General features: G+C 36.0%; 1 protein-coding gene and 3 pseudogenes across 1 annotated transcript; 3 read left to right on the top strand and 1 right to left on the bottom strand.

The window, feature by feature from the left end:
• Positions 1-262: 262 nt before the first annotated feature.
• On the bottom strand, positions 263-2,286 carry LOC149138391 (zeatin O-glucosyltransferase-like; annotated as a pseudogene).
• Positions 2,287-5,076: 2,790 nt separating this feature from the next.
• LOC149138390 (epoxide hydrolase 2-like) lies at positions 5,077-6,022 on the top strand (annotated as a pseudogene).
• Positions 6,023-7,605: 1,583 nt separating this feature from the next.
• Positions 7,606-9,549, top strand: LOC149138389 (epoxide hydrolase 1-like; annotated as a pseudogene).
• An 8,105-nt stretch (positions 9,550-17,654) lies between these two features.
• Positions 17,655-19,165, top strand: LOC149138388 (peroxidase P7-like). The gene is made up of 4 exons (XM_089446982.1): positions 17,655-17,965; positions 18,068-18,259; positions 18,382-18,547; positions 18,651-19,165. The coding sequence occupies exons 1-4, from the start codon at positions 17,747-17,749 to the stop codon at positions 19,034-19,036; spliced, it is 963 nt and encodes a 320-aa protein (XP_089303108.1). The 5' UTR covers positions 17,655-17,746; the 3' UTR covers positions 19,037-19,165.
• The last annotated feature ends 5,286 nt before the right edge of the window (positions 19,166-24,451 follow it).

Below are 24,451 nucleotides of genomic sequence, written 5' to 3'. Positions count from 1 at the left end.
AACACAATATCACATTCTTCGGTCATATAATGAAATTGTAAAACCTCTTTAAGTTGAATTCGCAACCAAAACTTCATTACAAAATCATCTGGGCATTATGATGCAGGTCCCACATCACGACCTTTACATCATTAAAATGGGTAAAAAATATATGGCCTCCTCCCATTTCATTGTTTTCCCAATTTCTGCACCAGCACGTTGGGCATTTTATTCTAGGGCCTCCGCTCATTTCATTGTTTTGGCCATCGTGATAACTATAGCACTACACAATTATGTTCCTTTCAAGAACTTCAGACTGATTCTGTAAAACGTGATTAACAAACGTGTCTAATATTGCTTCAGACGATGAGGGGCAGCTAGAGCCCAACTTGAGTTTAAGAGACGCTGCTCTTTCTCTCATTTGGACTCCATGCTCACTATCCATCAACAATGTCACTCCATTGCCAATTTCCTTCCTGCTCATTCGTTCATCCTGGGTTGGCCGGTCGATCATGGCAACAACCTGGAGGTGATTAACCAGCATTTTGGCATTGTAATGATGATCTCCTCTGATGGGCCATGCCAGGATAGGAACGCCCTAGATGATTCTTTCGACAGTGGAATTCCATCCACAGTGCGAGAGAAATCCTCCCGTGGAGGAATGAGAGAGTATGAGCAGCTGAGGCGTCCAACCATGAATTATCAAACCCAATCCCTCGATTCGACCATCGAAGTCCTCTGGAAGCACGTACTCTCCTCCGCCATTACTACCCTGATGATCATGAGGGACGATGATCAAGATGAGGAGGAGGAGGACGGCGATGGTTCTGTAAAACCCAAATGAATGGCTTCTTGGCAGCTTCCAATCCAAGAGCGAGCTCTGTCATCTCTTCATCGGAGGGATCGACTATGCTGCCGAAAGAAACGTAGAGAACTGATGCAAGCGCCTTGGAATTCAACCATTCCAGACATTGGTCTTCATCGATACTGCTCTTCTTGTATTGGAACTATTACACACCTACATGCAGACTCTTAGTTAAAGCAAAGGTCTCGTCATAATCAATGCCATGCACTTGTTGGAAGCCTTTGGCTACTAGCCTTGCTTTCCGTCTGGTGATTTGTCTATCTGTAGCACTCTTGGTCCTGTAGACCCATTTGCATCGGACAAGTTTCCTTCTTGAAGGAAGGGGCACCAGATCCCAAGTCTCGTTCTCGAGGAGGGAATTATACTCCTCCTCCATGGTGGACTCCCAAGATGGATGCCCAGCAGCCTCAGCATAAGACTGTGGATCGGAAGACTTAGTACATGATCGGGTCATTGATTTTCAGTTCTGTCCTTCAGCAGAACAGACTGCAGACATCTTCACCAAGACATTCACTGAGCAGAAGTTTCGCTCTTTGCGTGATCGTCTTGGAGTGAAGGACACGATTGCTTAGAAACTATATTTTTCTTCCTCTTTTCTTTTGATTACATTGTATTTTGAGGGGGGGTTTTTCCCACGAGGTTTTCCCTCTTTCCTCAATTTTAGTACAAGTTGCACTGTATTTTGGGTGACCTTTGGCCTTAGTTGCCAGGGCCCATTTTCTATTTTTTCCCATAGTGGTGTTCAGGGGGGGTGTTGGAACTACTACACACCTACATGCAGACTCTTAGTTAGAGCATGTGACTGCATGCAAGATTCCTTTTGCATGTTGGAACTACTACACACTTACATGCGAACTCTTAGTTAGAGCATGGGATTGCATGCAAGATTCCTTTTGCATGATTTACTCATTGATTTGCTCCTTCTTTAACTCTGCAACTGACTAGTTATCTCCGGAACTTGTTGTAGGTGTTGAGTCTTCTCATTGATCACCACTATAGTGCATTACCTCGGGATTTTCACCCAGTGATGCTATATCCTGAGCATTGTAACATATTTTCGAATGTATCATTCTTTTCTTCTTTCGATTTTCTTTTAGTGTTTTTGCTCTGCAAAGCTGTGTCTTCAACCTTTACTAGCTAGATCCATCTGTGCAGGTTTTATAACACATTTACATCCTGTTGCGGATGGCGCTATCATGCATTATAGCAGTACATGGTTCTGACTGATTCCAGAAAGAAGAGAAGGGAAAAAAATGCCCTGCTGCCTAGATGGGCTTCTCTATCTCCTTTTCTGTGTATTCGATGAACGAAAACTCCAGCTCCCAGCATGTGTTGACCAAAATTCCCACGTAGTCTTCGACCCCATTCATCCACGGCGGGGATTGGGACCTCAAACCAGGAGGAGGAGGAGGAGGAGGAGGAGGAGGCGCAGGCGGAGGCATTCGTTCAGAAACGTTTTGATACTTTCACCACAAACTTCGTGAAATGTCAGCGCTGGGCGAAGGTAACACAAAAACCATGGTGGAAACCCAACAATGGTTCTGTCATTAGTTCATTTCAAAAATTTGAGCGCACCTTGAAATTTAAATTTCAAAGTTTGGAGGGTTTTCAAAACTCAAAAAAGCGTCTCATTAATGTGCACAACTTATTTCTTAACTCGTCGTATATGTATCGTATACAAAGGTGCATCCCGCTCAAAACTCAAATCTGAAATTTGAAATAGAGGGACTGTTGCTGCAACAAATATCCAGGCGATGTGCATTAATGGGAGTCAGAGCTACGGAGCTGCTTTGAAATAGAGTTGAGCTGGGAAAGTGTTGGAAGCTCAAAAAATGTTTGACTATCACACGGAGGCTGCCATGCTCTCAAATATTCCTATGAGGCTGCCATGCTCTCAAATATTCCTATGGTTTCCATCCATATTATGCATGCATGTCGGTGAATCCGGAGTTGCGACACATACTGTAAAAGTGTATTAATGGACCTATAGAGTTAGAAATAGGCATTGCCCTAGAATTTCACATTTTGAAATAGGCATTGCCCTATAATTTCACATTTTGTTTTATGCTCTACGTCGCGAATTAAAAAAATTAGTGAACGAGTATTTGTGTCAGAGTAGAAGTCTCTTTTCGCCATTATTTAATAATGTGATAGCCACCCAAAAACTGTCGGTGGAAGAGTAGCGAATTTAAATTAACCATTTTTTGTTTGTAGTAGAATTGTTATTAATGATATTCTATTTTGATAATAGATCTGGAAATATTTTAAACTTAGAATAACAAGATCAAAGGTAAGATTTTATATGCACCCAAACGCTGAATGAAAGGTGAAATATTATATGCACCCAAACTTCCTGGAAAAATGCTTAATGAAAGGTTTCTAGTGATGAAGGAAAATTTTATAAATGAAAACAAAAACAAAGGAACTTAAAAATGGAAGATTTTATAGATTTCTCTACAAGCGTTTTAAGAATTAATAGGTGAAATTCCGAGATCGTCAATAACATGCTCTCTTTCTCTAATGATATCTTGATTTCGGTACATAGCGGTGGGCCCCATAGCTTTACATTTTTTCATAGATTGGACCCTTTCCATGTATCTTTAGTTTCAAATGGTATTTTCCTTTAAAAATATATAAAATATAAAATTTGGTAATATTGCTGTAAACATGTAATAAATTTTCATAGTGTTGAAGATTATGATACATTGTAATACTTGAGAAATGAATTAAACTAGCATTTGTATCAAATGTTGCAAAAGAAACGCCGTAAGATATAAATTGAGGAACAATCACGACATGGGAATGGGAAAATCTAAATAAGATGAAAAGATGGTGAACGTTTTTTGTGTTTCCTCATACGGTTGATGTTGGCAATTTTTTTGACATGATGAATCTATTGCTAATAAAGCAAACATTAAAGACCAAATGAGATACATGAAGCTAGAGATTTCGTATGCAAACATCAGAGCTCAAGAAATACATCAATTAACCAAAGGATATTCCAAAAACATGCTAAAGAGATGCATCAACTATTTTTCCAAAAACACTCCCAAACTTATAATAGTAAAAGATCAAAATAATTAGACACCACCATTTAATAATTAAAACTCAGAATAATTAGAAAAACACCATTTCTTAAGATTATTAAGTTTTTATTTCAATACAAACACTAAGGTTTGCATAAGTGAAAGAAAAACAAAAATTAAAACATCAATTTATATAGAGGCTCATGAAAAATGTAAGTTAAACGCCTTTATTCATTAAATCTTTGATATTGTGTAGAGAATCTGGATTCTGTCATATTACATATATGTAACAATGAAAGAAAATATGATTATTTTTATACTGAGTCATTAAGAATCTAGGCAGATTGACCAACTTAGTTTCTATATACAAAGGAAACAGGCTATGGGTGGCTCCACAGTGCATGGGAAATATAAAATGAAGCGCCCCTTTAATATCCATTAGATTAAAAATAAGCCTACATGATGGTAGATATAACATAACTAGCTAAGCTGGTGCCTTTGCATATGAGTTAGTACTATGTGGAAGGAAGATAAAAGATGAAAATTGCTTGCAGAGGCCTCCAAGCGGATAAAACTAGGTGGAATGGACAATTTGAACCCAATTTTGAAAGGTAGATGAAGCCACAAACAGGGAACTTCAACTTACCAAAGTAATCTCTGTCCATAAACCCTTATAGCCATGATCAGCCCCCCACAATCTCTTGCTTGATGTATGATTCAACAAAGAAAAAAGTCGTCCTTGAGCTTCTATTAATATAGACAATAAGTTGGAAACCATATAAAATTTAGAAGAAATAATTTGTTTTTTCATATGTTTTCGCCAATAAATTGTTTTCACCTCAGCCATTTCAAAAGTTCAAAAAAATTAGGATATCAAACTACTCTTTTACAACTTCTTCTCATCTAGTACATTAAGAAAGAATAACTCCACTTATTCATTAATAAAATGGATGTCCTTTTTAGATTGAAAATAGGACTAATAGGACTAATATCTATAAATAAAATGATCAAAATTGTTAAAAAAATAAGTCTTGATTCATGAACTTTGATTCATGTTAATATGTTCTGTGCTGGTTATGCTTTCATGTTCTCTGTGCTCAACAAATTCCTGATTAAGGTTTCTCTATGCTTATGCAAACAACAGTAGTTGGAAACTTAGTATCTATATATCGTAATCAACATATTTCAAAGTTCAAACTACATTTCATGAAGCAGGTGTTGGTTGTGAGGAAGGATTTTGGAGCAGTTGTTGCATATTATTTAGATCTGTGTCATCCAGATCGAGTGAAAGGAATTGTAACGTTGGGTATACCTTACTTGAAACCCGGAGGACTGGATAAATGCGACTCAGCTCCTAAAGGCATCTATTTTAGACATTGGCAGGTACATTTTCTCCCCTCTCTATGCTTAAAATATGCATTGAACAAGGAAATTTGTATCATAATCCAGGTTCTTCTTTAAATAATGGTAGTAACCCTCATGGAATTTTCTGAATGTCTCCTTTGGATTCATTATTATAGGAACCCAGGAGAGGCTTGGCAGATCTTGGGCGTTTTGATGTAAAAACAGTGGTAAGGAATATATATACTCTTTTCTCTAGTACTGAACATCCCATGGCAGAAGATGGTAAGGAGGTCATGGATCTCTATGATCCTTCCAAACCATTTCTACCATGGTTCACTGAGGATGATCTTCAGATGTATTCAAGCATGTAAGAGAAATATGGTTTTGTGTTCCCTATGAAAGTCCCATACCTCTACAACAAAAGGTAAACCTTGGTTTTCCCTTTGCTTTCATTTCATTATAAATCACCATAAACTTACCCTTTGCTTTCATTTCATTATAAATCACCATAAACTTACAGAGACTCAAGTTTGATCTTCGTTTTGAACATTTAATTTACAGGGATCCTCGGAGATTGACCCTTTTCAATGAACGCACTATTCAAGCTCCTTCCCTTGTGATCATGGGTACCAAGGATTATTTTCTAAAATTTCCAGGACTGGAGTATTATGTCAATAGTGAGATGCTAAAGTCTGTTGTGCCCAATCTAAAGATCATTTTTTTTCCAGAAGGAAGCCATTTTGTCCAGAAACAATTTGGAGAGGAAGTGAATAAACTTCTCCTTGGCTTTCTGAATCAGCACCTGTGAGTGGATATCAATGAAAGAAGAATATGTAAGGCACAGAGTATTAATATTACAACATTGATATTAGAACCTTGGTTTTCCCTTTGCTTTCATTTCATTATAAATCACCATAAACTTACAGATACTCAAGTTTGATCTTCATTTTGAACATTTAATTTACTGGGATCCTGGGAGATTGACCCTTTTCAATGAACACACTATTCAAGCTCCTTTCCTTGTGATCATGGGTACCAAGGATTATTTTCTGAAATTTCTGGGAGTGGAGTAGTATGTCAACAGCGAGATGCTAAAGTCTGTTGTGCCCAATCTAGAGATCATTTTTTTCAGAAGGAAGCCATTTTGTCCAAGAACAGTTTCGAGAGGAAGTGAATAAACTTCTCCTTGGCTTTTTGGATCAGCACCTATGAGTGGATATCAATCAAAGTAGAACATGTAAGGCACATAGTATTAATATTAGAACATTGATATTAGAACCTTGGTTTTTCCTTTTCTTTCATTTCATTATAAATCACCATAAACTTACAGATACTCAAGGTTGATCTTCATTTTGAACATTTAATTTACAGGGATCCTGGGAGATTGACCCTTTTCAATGAACGCACTATACAGCCGAATTGGTAACCAAAGAAATACAAGTTGAGGACTTTCAAATCTGCTTGGAGCAATCTCAACTATAATATTTATCACCAAGAGTAGGTTGCCCCTAACCATAGTCAACTGGTCAACTTCATGTTATGCAGTGTGCCAGTAACGCCTTTGGAGATGGCCACCGACTATTACTTTTACGACTTTGAAATATCAAATTCTCATCATGATGATTTGCACAATGCCTGATTCAATCAGCATAGATTTACAAATATATCTTTCATTTGTGTAATTTACAGAGAAATGCAGAGACATATCTATTGGATTTTCAAAATTGTTTTAACCTTCGTTATTGTTTTCACCGAATGCTTGAAGTAGGTTGCACCTCTAGATTTGGTTAGGTTTACTACCCACCAAAAGCATTTGGAGGATAATAATTTTGTTTTTCTGTATCCATTGCACTTTCAAATAAGTCTAACAATCAATTTGTCAGAGCATAAAGCGCACACATATTATTTTTATTTTTTTAAAGTGCAGTAAGTCCAATCCAAGCAACCCAACTATGAACTATTAAATCCCTACCATACAGGCCAATCAGCCTATATCAACCGCATGTAGTTGTGTTAGTTTATTTATATAGAACAATATACATTTATTTTACATCGCGACCATGAATTTTAAAAAATATAGAATGTACACTGGAATTGATTGCATTTGGATGTGGATCTGTAGAACCTCCACGAGTGATGAGCTTAAATAGTGTGTTACCCAATCCCAATTTTGATGAATTTGTTGAAGATGAATATTGTGTCCGACAGTCGACGATACGAACACATAGTTCATAAAATAGCTCAGGAGTTCCTTGATTCACACAACGGATATATATCTCAAGCTCAACTAGGTTGGGGTCTCCCAAAAATTTAGTGCTTTCTATCCAAAAAAAACTTATTTCTACTTACTGATCTATTATCATGTGTTGTCATTAAATCTTTTGATAAGTTATGAGGGACATCCAACATACAGATAATGGCATCAAGGTTGTGACCGATAACAGTTCAACTTATCAAACCAAACTTATCATTGTTTATGTCAGCATTGGAGTTCTTCAAACCAAACTTATCAATTTTAAACCTGATTTGCTTGTATGTATTATAAGCCCTCTGATCATGGCATTTACAATAAGTTCTTAGATTAAGAAGATTATATTTTTCTTATTTCTCTGAACTACTCTGCACCGCTGTTGAAACTATTGTCAATATACAGATGGGATATGGTTATCTACTCCAAGATCTTTATGAAGTTTTCTTCTAAATTCTGGCCCACTGGGCATGGCACATAATTTTTCATTTATGCCCATGAACAAAGAGTTTACTACAATTTCTACCAGGTATTCTGTTTTACTTTGTCTATCCTAGGTATTTAGTTTGTTTTAGACATTGGCAGGTACGTTTTATCCCATCTCTGTGCTTAAAATATGCATTGAACAAGGAAATTTGTATCATAATACAGGTTATTCTTTAAATAATGATAGCAACCCTCATGGAATTTTCTGAAAGTCTCCTTTGGATTCATTATTACAGGAACCCGGGAGAGGCTTGGCAGATCTTGGGCATTTTGATGTAAAAACGATGGTAAGGAATATATATACTCTTTTCTCTAGTAGTGAACTGCCCGTGGCAGAAGATGGTAAGGAGGTAATGGATCTCTATGATCCTTCCAAACCATTGCCACCATGGTTAACTGAGGATGACCATTAGATGTATTCAAGCTTGTATGAGAAATCTACTTTTGTATTCCCTATGCAAGTCTCATACCTTTGCAGCAAAAGGTAAACCTTGGCTTTCCTTTTGCTTTCATTTCATTATAAATCACCATAAACTTACAGATACTCAAATTTCATCTTCGTTTTGAACATTTAATTTGCACGGATCCTGGGAGATTGACCCTTTTCAATGAACGCACTAGTCAAGCTCCTTTCCCTCTGATCATGGGTACCAAGGATTATTTTTTGAAATTTCCGGGAGTGGAGTATTATGTCAACAGTGAGATGCTAAAGTCTGTTGTGCCCAATCTAGAGACCATTTTTTTTTCCAGAAGGAAGCCATTTTGTCCAGGAACAGTTTCCACAAGAAGTGAATAAACTTCTCCTTGGCTTTCTAAATCAGCAGCTGTGAGTGGATATCAATCAAAGAAGAACATGTAAGGCACAAAGTATTAATATTAGAAACTTGGTTTTCCCTTTGCTTTCATTTCATTATAAAACACCATAAACTTACAGATACTCAAATTTGATCTTCGTTTTGCACATTTAATTTACAGGGATCCTGGGAGATTAACCCTTTTCAATGAACGCACTAGTCAAGCTCCTTGCCTTCTGATCATGGGTAACAAGGATTATTTTTTGAAATTTCCGGGAGTGGAGTATTAGGTCAACAGTGTGATGCTAAATCTGTTGTGCCCAATCTAGAGACCATTTTTTTTCTAGAAGGAAGCCATTTTGTCCAGGAATAGTTTCCAGAGGAAGTGAATAAACTTCTCTTGGCTTTCTAAATCAGCACTTGTGAGTGGATATCAATCAAAGTAGAACATGTAAGGCACAAAGTATTAATATTAGAACATTGATATTAGAACCTTGGTTTTCCCTTTGCTTTCATTTCATTTTAAATCACCATAAACTTAGAGATACTCAAGTTTACAGGGATCCTCAGAGATTAACCCTTTCCAATGGACGCACTATTCAAGCTCCTTCCCTTATGATCATGGGTACCAAGGATTATTTTCTGAAATTTCCAGGAGTGGAGTATTATGTCAACAATGAGATGCTAAAGTTTGTTGTGCCCAATCTAGAGATCATTTTCTTTCTAGAAGGAAGCCATTTTGTCCAGGAACAGTTTCCACAGGAAGTGAATAAACTTCTCCTTGGATTTCTGAATCAGCACCTGTGAGTGGATATCAATCAAAGCAGAACATGCAAGGCACAAAGTATTAATATTAGAACATTGATATTAGAACCTTGGTTTTCCCTTTACTTTCATTTCATTATAAATCACCATAAACTTATAGATGCTTAAGTTTGATCTTCGTTTTGAAAATTTAATTTACAGGGATCCTAGGAGATTGACCCTTTTCAATGAATGCACTATTCAAGCTCCTTCCCTTGTGATCATGGGTACCAAGGATTATTTTCTGAAATTTTTGGGAGGGGATTATTATGTCAATAGTGAGATGCTAAATTCTGCTATGCCCAATCTAGAGATCATTTTTTTTCCAGAAGGAAGCCATTTTTTCCAAGAACAGTTTCCAGAGGAAGTGAATAAACTTCTCCTTCGCTTTCTGAATCAGCACCTGTGAGTGGATATCAATTAAAACGGAACATGTAAGGCACAAAGTATTAATACTAGAACGTTGATATTAGAACCTTGGTTTTTCATTTGCTTTCATTTCATTATAAACCATCATAAAGTTACAAATAATCAAGTTTGATCCTCATTTTGAACATTTAATTTAGAGGGATCCTTGGAGATTGACCCTTTTCAATGAACACACTATTCAAGCTCATTCCCTTGTGATCATGTGTACCAAAGATTATTTTCTGAAATTTCCAGGAGTGGAGTATTATGTCAACAGCGAGATGCTAAAGTTTGTAGTTCCCAATCTAGAGATCATTTTTTTCCAGAAGGAAACCTTCAAGCTCATTCCCTTGTGATCATGGGTACCAAAGATTATTTTCTGAAATTTCCAGGAGTGGAATATTATGTTAATAGTGAGATGCTAAAGTCTGTTGTGCCCAATATAGAGATCATTTTTTTCTAGAAGGAAGCCATTTTGTCCAAGAATAGTTTCCACATGAAGTGAATAAACTTCTCCTTGGATTTCCAATTCAACACCTGTGAGTGGATATCAATCAAAGAAGAACATGTAAAGAACAAAGTATTAATATTAAAACGTTGATATTAGAAAAGTCTTGAAGATACCAGGCTTCAAATAAGCATATAGACGTTCTCACCAACCAAAAGATCTCACCTCTGCAAAACATAGCCAATGGTCCAGGAACAAGCTTCGCGAGAGGAGACATATTTTCGGCTCTCTTCCATTGATCAATCCTTCAATCATGCACATCAACAAACAATTTCTGCAGTGGTTGATCATTTGATGTTTTCCCACCAACAAATACTGCTATCAAAACCTTATAATGCCCAAAATCTACATCAATTGTCATATAGTGAATGAACTAATTTTCTCTTTCTCACAACAACTATGATTTATTTCCATATTGAGAAAATCCTATAATAAATCCTGAAATAAATATTGTAAACCAAGTTATATAACCCTATGATAACTATTATAAACACTAAAATAGAGGTGGTTACTATGGTTGATTTAAATTACCATGATTTATTTCCATATGAGGAAATCCTATGATAAATCCTTAAATAAATATTGTAAGTTATATAAACCCTACGATAAATATTATAAACACTAAAATAGAGATGGTTGGCCATGGTTGATTTACCTTCCTATAAATATCTCACACAATCCAAATGTACTCTTACAGATAGTAAATATCTTGGCATACATATACTTTTAATTATATTTTTTTTTTGAATTTAAAAATACAAATATGAAATTATTAAAAGATACTCCTCAAAATTAAAAAAACAAAATTTGATTAAAGTATGTGCTCTATGTCAAACAAATGTTATAAAAAACAAAATTTGATTAAAGTATGTGCTCTATGTCAACCAAATGTTATATTTTGGATATGGTGTGTTTGGTTTTGTTGGATTTGGTTAAAGTTTATTCAAATGTTTTTTAAAATTGTAAATTTAAGTTAGGGAAATTTCAAAATTGAAGTGTTTTAAAGAAATTTGGTTTTGTTGGATTTGGTTAAAGTTTGTTCATATATTTTTTAAAATTGTTTGTAAGTTTAAGTTGTGGAAATTTCAAAATTTAAGTGTTTTAAAGAAATTTTAAGTTGGTAAATTTATTTATACATTTGAAAACACATTTTAAATAATAAAAAATTACAATTTCACAAAAATTATATTGTTAAATTCCAACCAAAAAAACATTTACTAATTAAAATTGCTAGTAAATGGAATATGAACACTTCTATATTTTCCCCAATGGAGAGTTCTCTTCTAAAACGGTTAATGACACTTACTGCATCTTTGGATGTGCTAAGTAGTTCAAGAATTTTAATGCTTTATTAAAAAAAAAATTAAATATGTAAATTTTAATAAATTATGGTTTTTCTTTTTTTAATAATTTTTTATTATTTTAGATCACAGTAGTGTTAAATTGTTGATAGTCATACTATAAATTACATGCTATTTTTCAACAAGTAAGACATCCTAACCACTACTAATTTCAATATAATGCCATAGTATTTCATAGTCTCAAATTCATAATAAAATCTATAAGATAAACAATATTTTGAGCTTTACCCATACAACCAAAACTTTACCATACCAATGAATTCTTATCATTTAAACAACGAGTTTGAACGCATTGACTTATTCAGAATCCCCAATATGACGTAGATTGTTTAATTTTCATTCCTCCAATCGAGGAAAGTTTAGTAGTGTGTGCAAATTTAATTCTCACACTATTTAACCTGTAATAATGTAGCAAGTATATGTGCACTAAAATATAAAACAGAAAGTGATCATTTATAACTTATTTAGAATTTATCAATTTGTGTATCCTTCCCAACTATAAAAAGGACATAAATTTAGAAGAAACCTTTCTGAAAGATTGATATCAATATTGTAAAAATCAGAGCTTTATAAATACGAATAATCGAAAGGCCTTGTCCATGTTGAATTCGAATGATAGTGTTATCAAACAATGAATTTAAGGTTCTAATCTCTATACGTCAAACTAAAAATAATTATTATTGTAATACGCCCAATTTTTTTTGAAAAAAATAATAGTTTAAATATTTTGACCAAAAAGTAGAGCTCCAAATTGAAAATTAATAAGATGTTTTGGTTGTTGTTTATGCCCAGCATTGGAACTCTCGGTTGGTTGGGATCATGCCATCAACACTATGAATTAATTCATATTGCAAAGGATTGGCATTGAAAGCCCCTTGTATACCATAAAAATATATCAAGATGATCTTCAAATATTTCGGAATTAATATGCCAAGCTAAAATATGTGAAAATACATAATTGCATATAACATTTTCGGTGTTGTTCTGCCATTCGAACTCGTGTAGATAGATTTTTCCCGATATAAACGAGTTGTGATTATACAAAAATGTGGAATGGAATGAAATGATAATTTTCCCTTCTTGTACCATTATTTTCAAACGGTATGGTTCTAGCCTCGGCCACACTTCCCAAGGTTCAAGGCAAAAGGAAAAGGGCATCTGTCGAGAGTTAATGGGTATTTCAAGGTTACATGCATCCGTTTGTAGGACTTGTGGTTATGCTTTAGGTAATAGCTCTATAACTACAGAGAAAATGGTAGTTGTTACTACGGCCTCTCGCTGTTGTTCCCACCGCCGCTTGCTGTTGTTCTCACTGCCTAGAGAGTTATTGTTCGCAAGCTGGGGTTTATGAACTGCACTGGCTGGCTTTCAATGCTACCATATTTGTGAGGTAAAAACGTGTTTATCTCTATAAACTTTCCCACACTAAAACGGTAAAAGCACATTTATCAGGTAAAACATGATTTCAATCAAATGGTAAAACAAGATTTCAATCAAATGCAGAGCACACTTATCAGGTAAAACAAGATTTCAATCAAATGCAGTGTACTAAGGAGATTAAAATGAGAGCCGAAGTCGATACCTCTGAAGATCCCCGTGAAATGCCTTTCACTTTTAATTTGAACGAAGGGCTTTTAACTTCGCTTCTGAGTGTTGTCTTCTTCACATGTTTAATTTCAATAATCCACTGCAAATTCCTTCACATTAGGCGGATGGCTACTCGAAAACCTGTAAATTTTCCAAGCTGATGGCTAGTTAACAACTTGTAAATTTACAAATTCCTCCTGATTTCTACGGGATGAAACAATCTCAAAATATCTAAAGTATAAAATCAACGCATTGTAAGTGTGATTGATAGATCCCAAAAGAAGGAAGCATGGTAACATTTTTGTTTTCAGGACATAGGATCGTTTTTCAGAATAAGTAAATAAAAATAAACAACTCATCTAATCGATTATTGAAACTACTTTTTTTTTTGTAAGCTAACATGGTACCATTCGTATTAATTCGAGTTAAAGCCTGTACAGACATACAGTGGCCTCAACCCGCCCCGGAGGGAAACGGGGTCTATTGGCCACCTTAAGTTTTTAATTGCCATCCAGAAACAAAATTTACTGAGTCTACTTGTCCATGCTAAATATACTACACATTCAAAGAGACTATCATTGTTTCCTATCTGCATTATAAAATATAACAAAAGGGAGAGCAGGCTCTCAGCTTCCTAACTAAGGAGATGATTTACATAACTTGAAAAATCAATCTGCCATGGCGCCCGGCTGGTAATCTTCCTCCTTTGCTCCAGGAATAAGCTTCTTTAGCTGTTGTTGTATCTCATCAAGCTTACTATCCTGCATAAGAAGGGTTATCTGGAGGTTGTTCATCTCTTTCTTCAGATTTGGGATGCCTTGGGCCAATTCTGCCATCTCCATAGCTACCTGTTCCATAGCTTTTGCTAGCAGCCTCTTCATTACCCAATACACATGGAGAGCCTGCTTGTAAAGGGACATGCATCCTCTGGTGTTACCTGGGTCTGGCAGCAGATACTCCCAGTCTTCCATTTCAGTCTCCGACTGTTCCTGGGTAGCCTCCTTCTCCAACTGCTGGATTGTCTTCCTGATATCCGCATTCGTTTCTTCACTATACACTCTCTCCGCATACTGGACCTGTTGCTTCGACATCTTCCTACCTCGTCTTTTTCCTACTGATGGAGGGGAGCTCTGCTCCTAGTTTCCAGCATGACATCCTCTCCCTTTGCCTCTATGGCCCCTTCCACGTCCTGCACCAGCTTTGTTGCCCTCCTTTACCTTACTTCCTTGACCAGTTATGCCTGAGGGGGTTCCAAGGCAGCCTTCCTCTCCTCTCCCTCTGGCTTTCTTTTCTCGAATTCCTGCCTCTTCTGGTTGCATGTCCTCTGAAGGTCTCCCTTTCCCCCTTCCGCTTCTCCTTTTCTGCATTTGACTGCCCTGTTCTAGGTTGTGCGCCTCCTCCATGCCCACCTGGTTCTGTTCCTTTTCTTCCCAGGAGTCTACCGAATTTCCTTCGGTCCTCGTAGGACTTCCTCCCCTGCTCTTAATAGTCACAGCCTTCCTGATTCTTCTCTCTGCTATCTTACACTTAGTTTTTCTAGGAACGGGAGGTCGACCCCGCTGCTGTCTTCTCTCTGCTTTATCTCTTGCTCTGGTTTCCACTTTCTTACGCTTGTCCCTGCACTCACCAAGGGCATTAACTGTATACCTTTCCTTATGCCTCCACCCGTATCCAATTCCTCTCTCTTGCCGCCCTTTCTTGTGCTCCTGCACCGCCTCCCTCTATCGCCTGCATTTTCCATAATCACCCACTCCCCCTCGGTTTGCCTTTGTGTGAGCTGACCCTTGTCCCATCACTGGAGCACCGTCACTTGCACCACCTCTGGCCTTCATAGTTCCCTCTCCGCTGCTCTTCACAATTATGCCCAATCAGTCAACCGTCTTGTCCACCTGCAATGATCTCCGTGTGCAAGGTGGCTTATTATAGCCCCTCCTTATCGTCACATTAATCACCCTCTTCGCCGCCTTTTTCACCCCGATCAGGGGCGATTATTGAAACTACTCTAACTGATTATTAAAACTACTTTTAATCAAACGACTGAAAATCCTCTGATCGTCTAACAAATAATCTAATGGATACGGTGATGACAGGTGTACAAGAGCTGAGTTCATTTCATAGAGTAACACTTTAGGGCGTAAAAATATTATCTTGCTTTGTGATTTTCAAGAAGTGATATAGAAATATTACTTCACTTTGAGATATTTAAGAAAGAAAAACAAAAATGTTATGTATTTCATATCTTAGAATTTCATAATTAATATTTGAAAAAAAAAATCAACATTATAATGTTAAAAAGTAATAAGAAAAAGTTAATTAAAGTAAATTTCCCTTATTAAATTTGATTGTTTATATAATTTTTATTATATATATGTATTTTTAATAATTAAAAAAATTATTTAATTAAAATGCATATTATTTAATTAAAATGCATACATTGACATGACTATTATACATTATTTTAAAAGAATACTATCAAAATGAAAAAATATTTCTAACAATTAAATAGCATTGGTGATAATTCATTAAATTAAAATAAGGTTAATAACAATGGAGGAATGATTCAATAACAAAATTACACTGAACCAGAGCATATTTATTGAAAAATGTTTCAAATCCTTTCCTATTCTTTAACAAGTTTAATATATGAAATTTCCAAAACTCCACCTGTTACAAAGGATAGAATCAAGCATATTAGATAAAATGTCCTTATCAGGATAGAATCAAGCATATTAGATAAAATGTCCTTATGATAAGGATCGTCTTGGGAAGGTGAGGTTGGGTAATGCCATGGAGGAACTTTTTATAGATAAATAGGCCTGGGCCTCAGCTTTGCAATGATAAATCGGGCATTACAGACAGTTGTGGAGAGCCCACTACCTTGATGGTTGCAAGGTAGGTGCATCAGGTGGCCCCAGGTTTGCAATGCCAAATCTTGCACAGCAAGTCAAATTTCCTCTTTTTGGCCTATGTTTCTTTAAGGTGTAATGCCAATGGTTGATTATGCTCGTACTGTTCAATGTCCAGACACTGCAATCTTTAATAAAGATTCAATTCTGAGATATAGAATTTTTAAACGTTAAGGAAGCTAAAAATATATTATAATAGATAAAGCAATGTGTATTATAGGTCAGCTGTAAAGGGAAGCCATTATAAGTCAGGTGTAAGTGGCAAGAGGAGTGGAATGGAAGTCAATGTCAGAAAAGAGAGTTATTCCATGAAAGGGAATCTGGACTTACTCCATTTGTCTCTGTGTAATTCATTCTGGGCCAATCGTGGTCGCTTATAAGTCAATATACGTTTAAACTTAGATTTATGGTGGGGAATGCATCTGGTTGCTACTTCGAATCCCACTCAGGGTTTTAATGCCAAACTAAACCTGCGACAATTTCGAAGGAATATTGTTTGTCATATGAAACATAATAATAATAATAATATCTATTTTTAAGGTTACAGTCAAGAAAGACACCAAATTGATGTATGAGACCTTGTTTGTCTGACAAGGGAGCCATCTCTATGTAGCGATTTGATTATTAACTGATAAGTCTAAGGCATACATACTCTACCCCCTCTGGTTTTGAATCTATGATCTCTTAGGAGGAAACACATGCTCTTAACCATTAAACCCATTCAAACTATATTATTTTAAATAAAGAATTGGCAGATCTTTTTATAATCTCGACCAAGGTAAACTTGATGCTCTTCACAGTGTGACGTATATATACTTATTTCCATTTGCCATTCCAAGCACCTGGTGCTCCACTTTCTCCCCTGCTAAATCAAATTAGAAAATTGCAGGTTAGAATACAGAACATCAATGAATTAGGGATAAGATATTAACTTTTATAACTCGGTGTTTGACACGTAGGTTCTCACTAGGGATGCCATTTATTTAATTTCAACCTCATATTCCCTGCCAGAGAATACAGACGAATCAGGCTACTTTTGATCGGCTTTATACTACCAGGTAACAGTTCCGAGATCGTCAATAACATGCTGTCTTTCTCTAATGATATCTTTATGTCGGTACATGGCGGTGGGCCCCATAGCATTACATTTTTTCATAGATTGGACCCTTTCCATGTATGTAGCCTCTCTGTTTCTCCCTCACAAGAATTGACGTAGTGGGCACATCACTTTACACATTCTACTCGCTGGTTGTCACGATGGCCAAGGCGCCCATGGGAGAAGAGAAAACTTATTTAATCAACTTCAACCTGGATTGCATCCTCTATAAGAAGCCCAGTAGCCTCCAACTCTCAGAACACATCCTTATTTCCTACCATTCGGTTTCGCCCTTATCTTCTGAGTCAGACGCGGTTATCTTGTTATTCTAAATATGATGATGAAGACTCTAGTGTGCATTGGGGTAATGGCTGTGTTCATCTGCTTCATTAATACAAACGCTGTGAATGGGCAGCTGAGGTCAACTTTTTATGACAAATCGTGTCCGAGGCTGCAGTCGATAGTGAAATCAGTGGTGAAGCAAGCAGTCGCTAAGGAGAAAAGAATGGGGGCGTCCTTGGTCCGCCTTCACTTTCACGATTGCTTTGTCAATGTAAGGAAGTGTTTTATTTAGCCAAAAGATAGTGATTTGTCACTAATCATTTATGCTTGCTTTTTGTCGTCGAGTTGAATTTTGGATTCGGTTGCCTTGCAGGGGTGCGATGGTTCAATCTTATTGGATGACACTGCGACCTTTACCGGAGAAAAGACTGCAGGCCCAAACGCCAATTCTGCGAGAGGATTCGATGTAATAGACAGAATTAAAACTCAAGTGGAGGCAGCCTGCAGTGGAGTCGTGTCGTGTGCAGACATTCTCACCATTGCTGCTCGTGATTCTATTGTTGAAGTAAATCATCTATATCTTCCATTGAATTAGTTGTTAATGATAAATAAAATATCTGATTGCATTTCAGAGAACCTGACCGAATTAAAGAATGTTTCTAATTACTTGTGATTGCAATTTGTTAGCTTCAAGGCCCAACATGGACGGTAATGCTGGGAAGGCGAGATTCCACGACTGCAAGTTTAAGCGCTGCAAACAACAACATTCCATCTCCCGCTTCCAGTCTCAGCTCACTCATCTCATCTTTTCAAGGTCACGGTCTTTCTACCAAAGACCTTGTTGCACTCTCAGGTATAATATTACTTATGGAGCCATCATGTTAATATTCCATATATATAACTTCCGTGTAATTAAATTGAACTCTTATCACCAGTTATTGTTATTATTATTACAGGTGCTCATACAATTGGTCAATCGCGGTGCGCCTTTTTCAGAACTCGAATCTACAACGAAACCAACATTAACGCTGCCTTCGCTACATCTGTGAAGGCAAAATGCCGCAGCGTTGGTGGGGATAACACCCTCTCTCCCTTAGATGTGGTAACCCCTACCACATTTGACAACAAGTACTACTCTAATCTGAAAATACAGAGAGGACTTCTCCACTCCGACCAGCAGCTCTTTAATGGAGATTCTACAGATTCTCAGGTTACTTCGTACAGCACCAATCAGAACATCTTCTTTAGAGACTTTGCAGCTGCCATGGTGAGGATGGGTAATATTAGCCCTCTCACTGGCACTAGCGGGCAAATCCGTAAAAACTGCAGGAAGTCCAATTAATCTCTCTGAAAGGTTGTATTCTCCGTATTTTTTCAGCATATGTTTTCTTTGTAATAAGTTGATTTGCGATGGGCTATTGAGTCTTCAAACCAAAGCTCTAAAAGAAAGCAATAAAGTACATTTCCCTGAGATTATGTCCAGCTGTATGCAGTTCAGGCCGTACAAGGAATTTTTTACAGCATGGCATCTTTAATTTTCATGAAAAATAACCAGGTATTTCCAAATCAATCGGCATTCCTATAAAATTGATAGCCCTCTAGAAATCGCTAGAAGCCCTTTAACTTCCATCAACCCATACACCATAATTTCACTTTGTGTGGCGATACCATTGTACTTGTAGAAGCCTTTACTTATCGTCAGTTATACTGAAAGGTCTTCACATTCTATTCCTATATCGTATTGGTTCATGCCAGCCTACATCTACCATATAGTTATATCGGATGCTTTGACACTATAGTTGCATGAAAACCCAAGCAGCAGCCGATCTGCTTCTGAGATTTCTGTCCGCAAAATTTCAATCTCTAATTAAGAAAAACATTTTCTTTGTGAATTTAAATTTGAGTTCTCACCATATAGTTTAAAATATAAGCACGAAAATAAAAAATATAAACTTAAAAATTAAACAGTTCCGGTAAGAAAAGTGAAAGTAAACCTAGTTCATTTAATTGAACTTCAAAGTATCATATGAATAGTTCAGGGCCGTTTAGAACCGTGGCTTTGCAAGAAACAAGTTAAACTCAGTATTCTAAATTTGAGTGAATCTTACAATGTCATACATAAAAATTTGTTGCTTTAGCTTTCTTCACGAGAGTATAAATCCCTCGATATCCATTTTGAACTAAAATAAATGTATTAAAAATTACATTATTACTTTCTATCTTTGTATATTTACATTTGTTGTTTTAGGTTTGGAGTATGCTTTAAAATAGTTTATCTTCCTCAAACATAAGGAAATAGGCTAATGGCCCAAGACCCAGTGAAAGCATGTAACTTCTTACAGACTACCAGCACATAATTCCAATGAGATAGTAATGGTCGTCCCCACTGCTAGTTTTCAATTGAGTTATGATGGACGGAGATAGGAGCTAGAGTTTTGATAATTGAGTTATGATGAGTTTTGAATCTGTTTAACAAAAAAAATCTAGAGCGTGATTTTCTTTAAATAACAATGATGAGCTAACCTCCATTAGGAGATAGCAGCTAGTGATGGTCGTCCCCACTTCTAGTTTTCTTCATTAATCCCTCGTTGTATATTTATATGCATGCTTAATTTATATATCTCAGTACATTAATATGTCATATATTGCAAAACTATCAGTTAAGTTGATATAGTGAATTATTAAATAGCAATAAAAAATAATATTGAATAAAATTATGACCCGATGGGGGTGGTACCCAAGGAACGCCTAAGGAAATAATATTGATTGAATGGGTGTGTGGGTAAAATCGACACTCACTAAGAGCTACCACCTCAAGTAATCACTAGTGGCAATGTGACAATGCTTGCCACCAGCAACACTAACCATACAATGCCATTAACCTTGCACACCCATTCACAATGACAGTCCATTGCTCAATATCATTGTCTCATAGAATTCACCTCGAGGATTCTACTAATATGGCAATAGGAATTATTTTGGTTGTGTTGAGATGTGCCAAGAAAGATTGTTGCAAACACTATTTGGCAAACTATGTGATTCACCCAATCTCACATTACCTCTTTGGTCCTGTCGTTCTAATTTTGGTTGAAGGGGTAAGCCACGGTCTTCTTGGCTTGGCCATCCCTTGCATTATTTCTCGAAATCATATTCAAAAATTTTCTCTCTATCTAGCCTGGGCAAGAACATTGTATATCTCCATTGGTTGGCCTCCCCTACTATCCCTGAGAGCAAGTAGAAGAGGAAGAGTGCTCGAGGACGAGGGGATTTTTTGCCACCGATGGGGGTAAGAAGACAAATGCTCTTACTTCCTCAACCCTGACATGCCTCGAGGTAATATGGTCTACCATCTTAATGGTATTCCCCTTAAGTTAAAAAAGGAATAGTTAGATATCCACCTACTAGCAGCTGAATATAGACATAATTTTACGTAGATTTTGGAAGTCAAGGTTTTAGTCTTTCATTGTGGGTGTTGTCCCTTGAGTACAGAGTTTGTTCCTCTCTATGTTTAGGTAATTTCTCCATGAACAGTCTTCCTACCCCTTGTATAAACAAAGGTCCCCATTGTTTGAGCTCCCATGTTCTCCATGATGGTAAATTAATATGGTTTTTACACCACTGTTCTCATAACATGATCACTCCCTCATATTAGACTTGGCCTCTCTCATTTCTCCTATGTATTACCCTGTGTCATGTTTTTTGAGCTAGTCCATTTCTATGCCTCAACAATGTGCAAGTTCTTAGTGAGGCTCCTCCTTTTGCGTTGAGGGGAGAGATCATGCCAAACTTTGAGCTCATAATACTATGTGAAGATAACACTCACAAAACCCCAATCCCATCTAACAACAATGTGCTCACGTTGATGATAAAGTAGGAGGTGGTCATGATGAACAAACTGATGATGAGGTTTTGATCTCCATGGAAAATTGGGTGTCTAACTGGGGCCAGAGTTGGGGGTGCCAAAATCAATATCTTTGTACAATCAAGTTATACTGGAAAAAGAAGACCTTGTTACTATTTTTTTGTCAGAACATGAAGCACATAGGGAGATCTTGATGCAAACAAATGAACAACAAATGGAACACAAATATCTTAGCTTGGAACATAAAGTTATCTTTACCCACCTAGGAATGATTGAGGCATTTTTGTTGAAGGGATAAGGCCCTATGTCATTGGGTACCCCTGCCATCCCTGTTAATGTTTCTACATCCTCATAGAGAAATGCATGCTCTTATTAGAAATTTATTTATTATAAATATAATAATAATAATAATAAAAAATATACGTTAATAATCATAGTAAGAAATTTGAAAATAATAATATCCCTTTTAGTAATAATAACATTATTCTTAATAATAATAATAATAATAATAATAATAGAAAAAATGTTAATAAACATAATAATAAATTTGATAATAATAATATCACTTTTAATAATAATAATAAAAGTATTCTTAATTATAATAATTCCTCTCAACGTGTTTTTAAAAATGTATTAATCTTTCTAGTGCAAATTTGGATCCTCTTGTTTTTTGCCTCTTAGATAAAGGACATAATTTTTCCCTTTCCCTTAAAGATATTCCCATTGATGACATTGTTTTTAGCATTAAATATCGAATTAGAGACCTTCTCGACAATGTTAAGGAAGTTATTAGCCAAGGTTGTGCTATTGTGCTTATAAAGCTAAGCCTCATAAAAGGAACATTTGCAAAAATGAGTTTCTTGTCCTTAAATCCTTTAGGGATAACCCTCACATTGTCATCCTAAAAGTGGATAAAGGCAGGGTCGTTGTTATTTTAGATAAAGCTGACTATGTTAACAAAATGACAGATCATATTTATAACAATGGTAGTTACATTAAACTCAATAAGAATCATATTAAAAAGGTTACTAAAGAAGTCGCGTTCGACATAAAATATAATAATTCTCTTAATCATCTTAGCAAAATTTTTTATCGAAAGAAACCCTCTCACTCCGAGGATTTACGACCTTCCAAAGATTCATAAGGTTAGGATCCCCCTGATACCCATTGTTAACACAATAGGTGCGCCCAATTACCTTCTTTCTAAATTCCTGGCTCAGAAACTCAAACCTCTTGTCGGTCGCAAAAACTCCTTTGATAAGGACTCTGCTTCTTTTGTTAAAGAGTTGGAAGGATATAAGGCTAGAACCTGGGGATTTGTTAGTAATATTTGACATTATTTCCCTTTATACTAAAATTCCTATTCAGGAAGCCATCACTTTCATAAATCAGATAACTGATGATGACATATCCAAATTGGTTAGTCTTTGCCTTACCTCTACTTTTTTCAGCTTCCGGGGTGAATTCTATGAACAAACTTGAGGGGTAGCCATGGTTTCTCCTCTTTCCGCTGTAGTTGCCAAGTTATTCATGGAGGATTTTGAGACCAAAATTTTGGCCTCTGCCCAATTCCACTCTACGAGATGGAAGAGGGTTGTTGACGATAATTTCATCATTTGGCCCCATGGTCGTGAAAAATTAGATTTGTTTCTCAACAATCTTAATTCCCAATCTCACTCCATCAAATTCATGATGGAAGTGGAGGTAGATGGGCACCTTCCTTTCCTTACCTCCTCTTTATAATGAATGATGGTTCCATTTCTCACCAATTTTTTCGCAAGAAAACTCGTATAGAACGATATCTTCATGCCAATTCTCATTATTTTTGACACAAAAACTCGAAGTTCTCAACACCCATGCCACTCATGCTCTAAGGATTTTTGATGAGAATCACTTGGAAGAGGAAAAATCTCATCTTCTGAAGGTTTCTAAAAATAATGGCTATAGTAGGCAGTAAGTCCCCAAAGCTTTTCAAAGAGCCAGTAAAGAATCTAGGGTTAAACCTGCTTGTGATGATCAAATCTCCAATGTTCATCTTCCATTTATCCAAGGGACCACCAATAATATTTCTCATATTCTTAGAAATAATAAGGCTTATGCTACCTTTAAACCTATTAATACCATTAAAAGGTCTCTTAGAGTTAAAGACCCTGTAAACCCTAAAGACATGAAAGGGGTCTACTCAATCCCTTGTTCGTGTGGGATTCCCTACATTGGGGAAACTGGTCGCTCCATTAACCAGGTAATCCAAGAGCATGCAACAAACATTAACTATAAATGTTCTCGTTCCTCAGCTTTAGCTGAACTCATGGTGAAATCCAAACGCCATGTCTACATTGAGGATTCTCGGGTCATCGCAAGGGTTGATCACTTTCATCGTAGGAAGCTAAGAGAGGCCATTGAGATTGAGAAACATGAAATTAATCTTAACAGGGACGACAATTGGAAATTAAGTAGAAGATGGATGCTTGCACTCTCTTCTTGTTTCAATTTATTTATTATTATTTATTTATTTACTTATTCTTTATTTTATTTTATTTTTATCATTTTTTTTAATATTCTCCATTATTTTATTATAATAATAACCAATTGTTGAATAATATTAATCTTATTTTTAGAACCAATTTCTCAAAAATAGTAAACTTATTATTAATACTCATTTATATAAATATGTATTCCTTATTCTATAATTATATATTTTAATTTAATTTAATAGTTTTTAAAACAATAAATTTAAAAATTAATTAATTAATTAATTCAACAATTATTTTCCTAACGAATAATTCCTAACAACTAGTTCATAAGGACTAATTATCAATGGCTAACTCTGGAACCAGATGCATATCTACTATTTAAAAATTTGGATAGATTGATTTTTTCACCTTTGTCCTAAGG

The sequence above is a fragment of the Pinus tabuliformis genome, chromosome X, assembly GCF_031772625.1.
Source record: "Pinus tabuliformis cultivar Carrire ecotype Pingquan chromosome X, CPIR1, whole genome shotgun sequence".
Taxonomy (NCBI): Eukaryota; Viridiplantae; Streptophyta; class Pinopsida; order Pinales; family Pinaceae; genus Pinus; species Pinus tabuliformis.
The sequence above is the reverse complement of the archived record's forward strand: the minus strand, read 5'-3'. Positions and strand labels throughout refer to the sequence as shown.

Excerpts from the sequence above, each read along its gene's own strand:
- LOC149138388 (XM_089446982.1), top strand. The coding sequence starts at position 17,747 with ATGATGATGAAGACTCTAGTGTGCATTGGGGTAATGGCTGTGTTCATC. Across the intron at positions 17,966-18,067 it reads TTCACGATTGCTTTGTCAAT|GGGTGCGATGGTTCAATCTT; the intron begins GTAAGGAAGTGT and ends GTTGCCTTGCAG. Across the intron at positions 18,548-18,650 it reads AGACCTTGTTGCACTCTCAG|GTGCTCATACAATTGGTCAA; the intron begins GTATAATATTAC and ends TTATTATTACAG.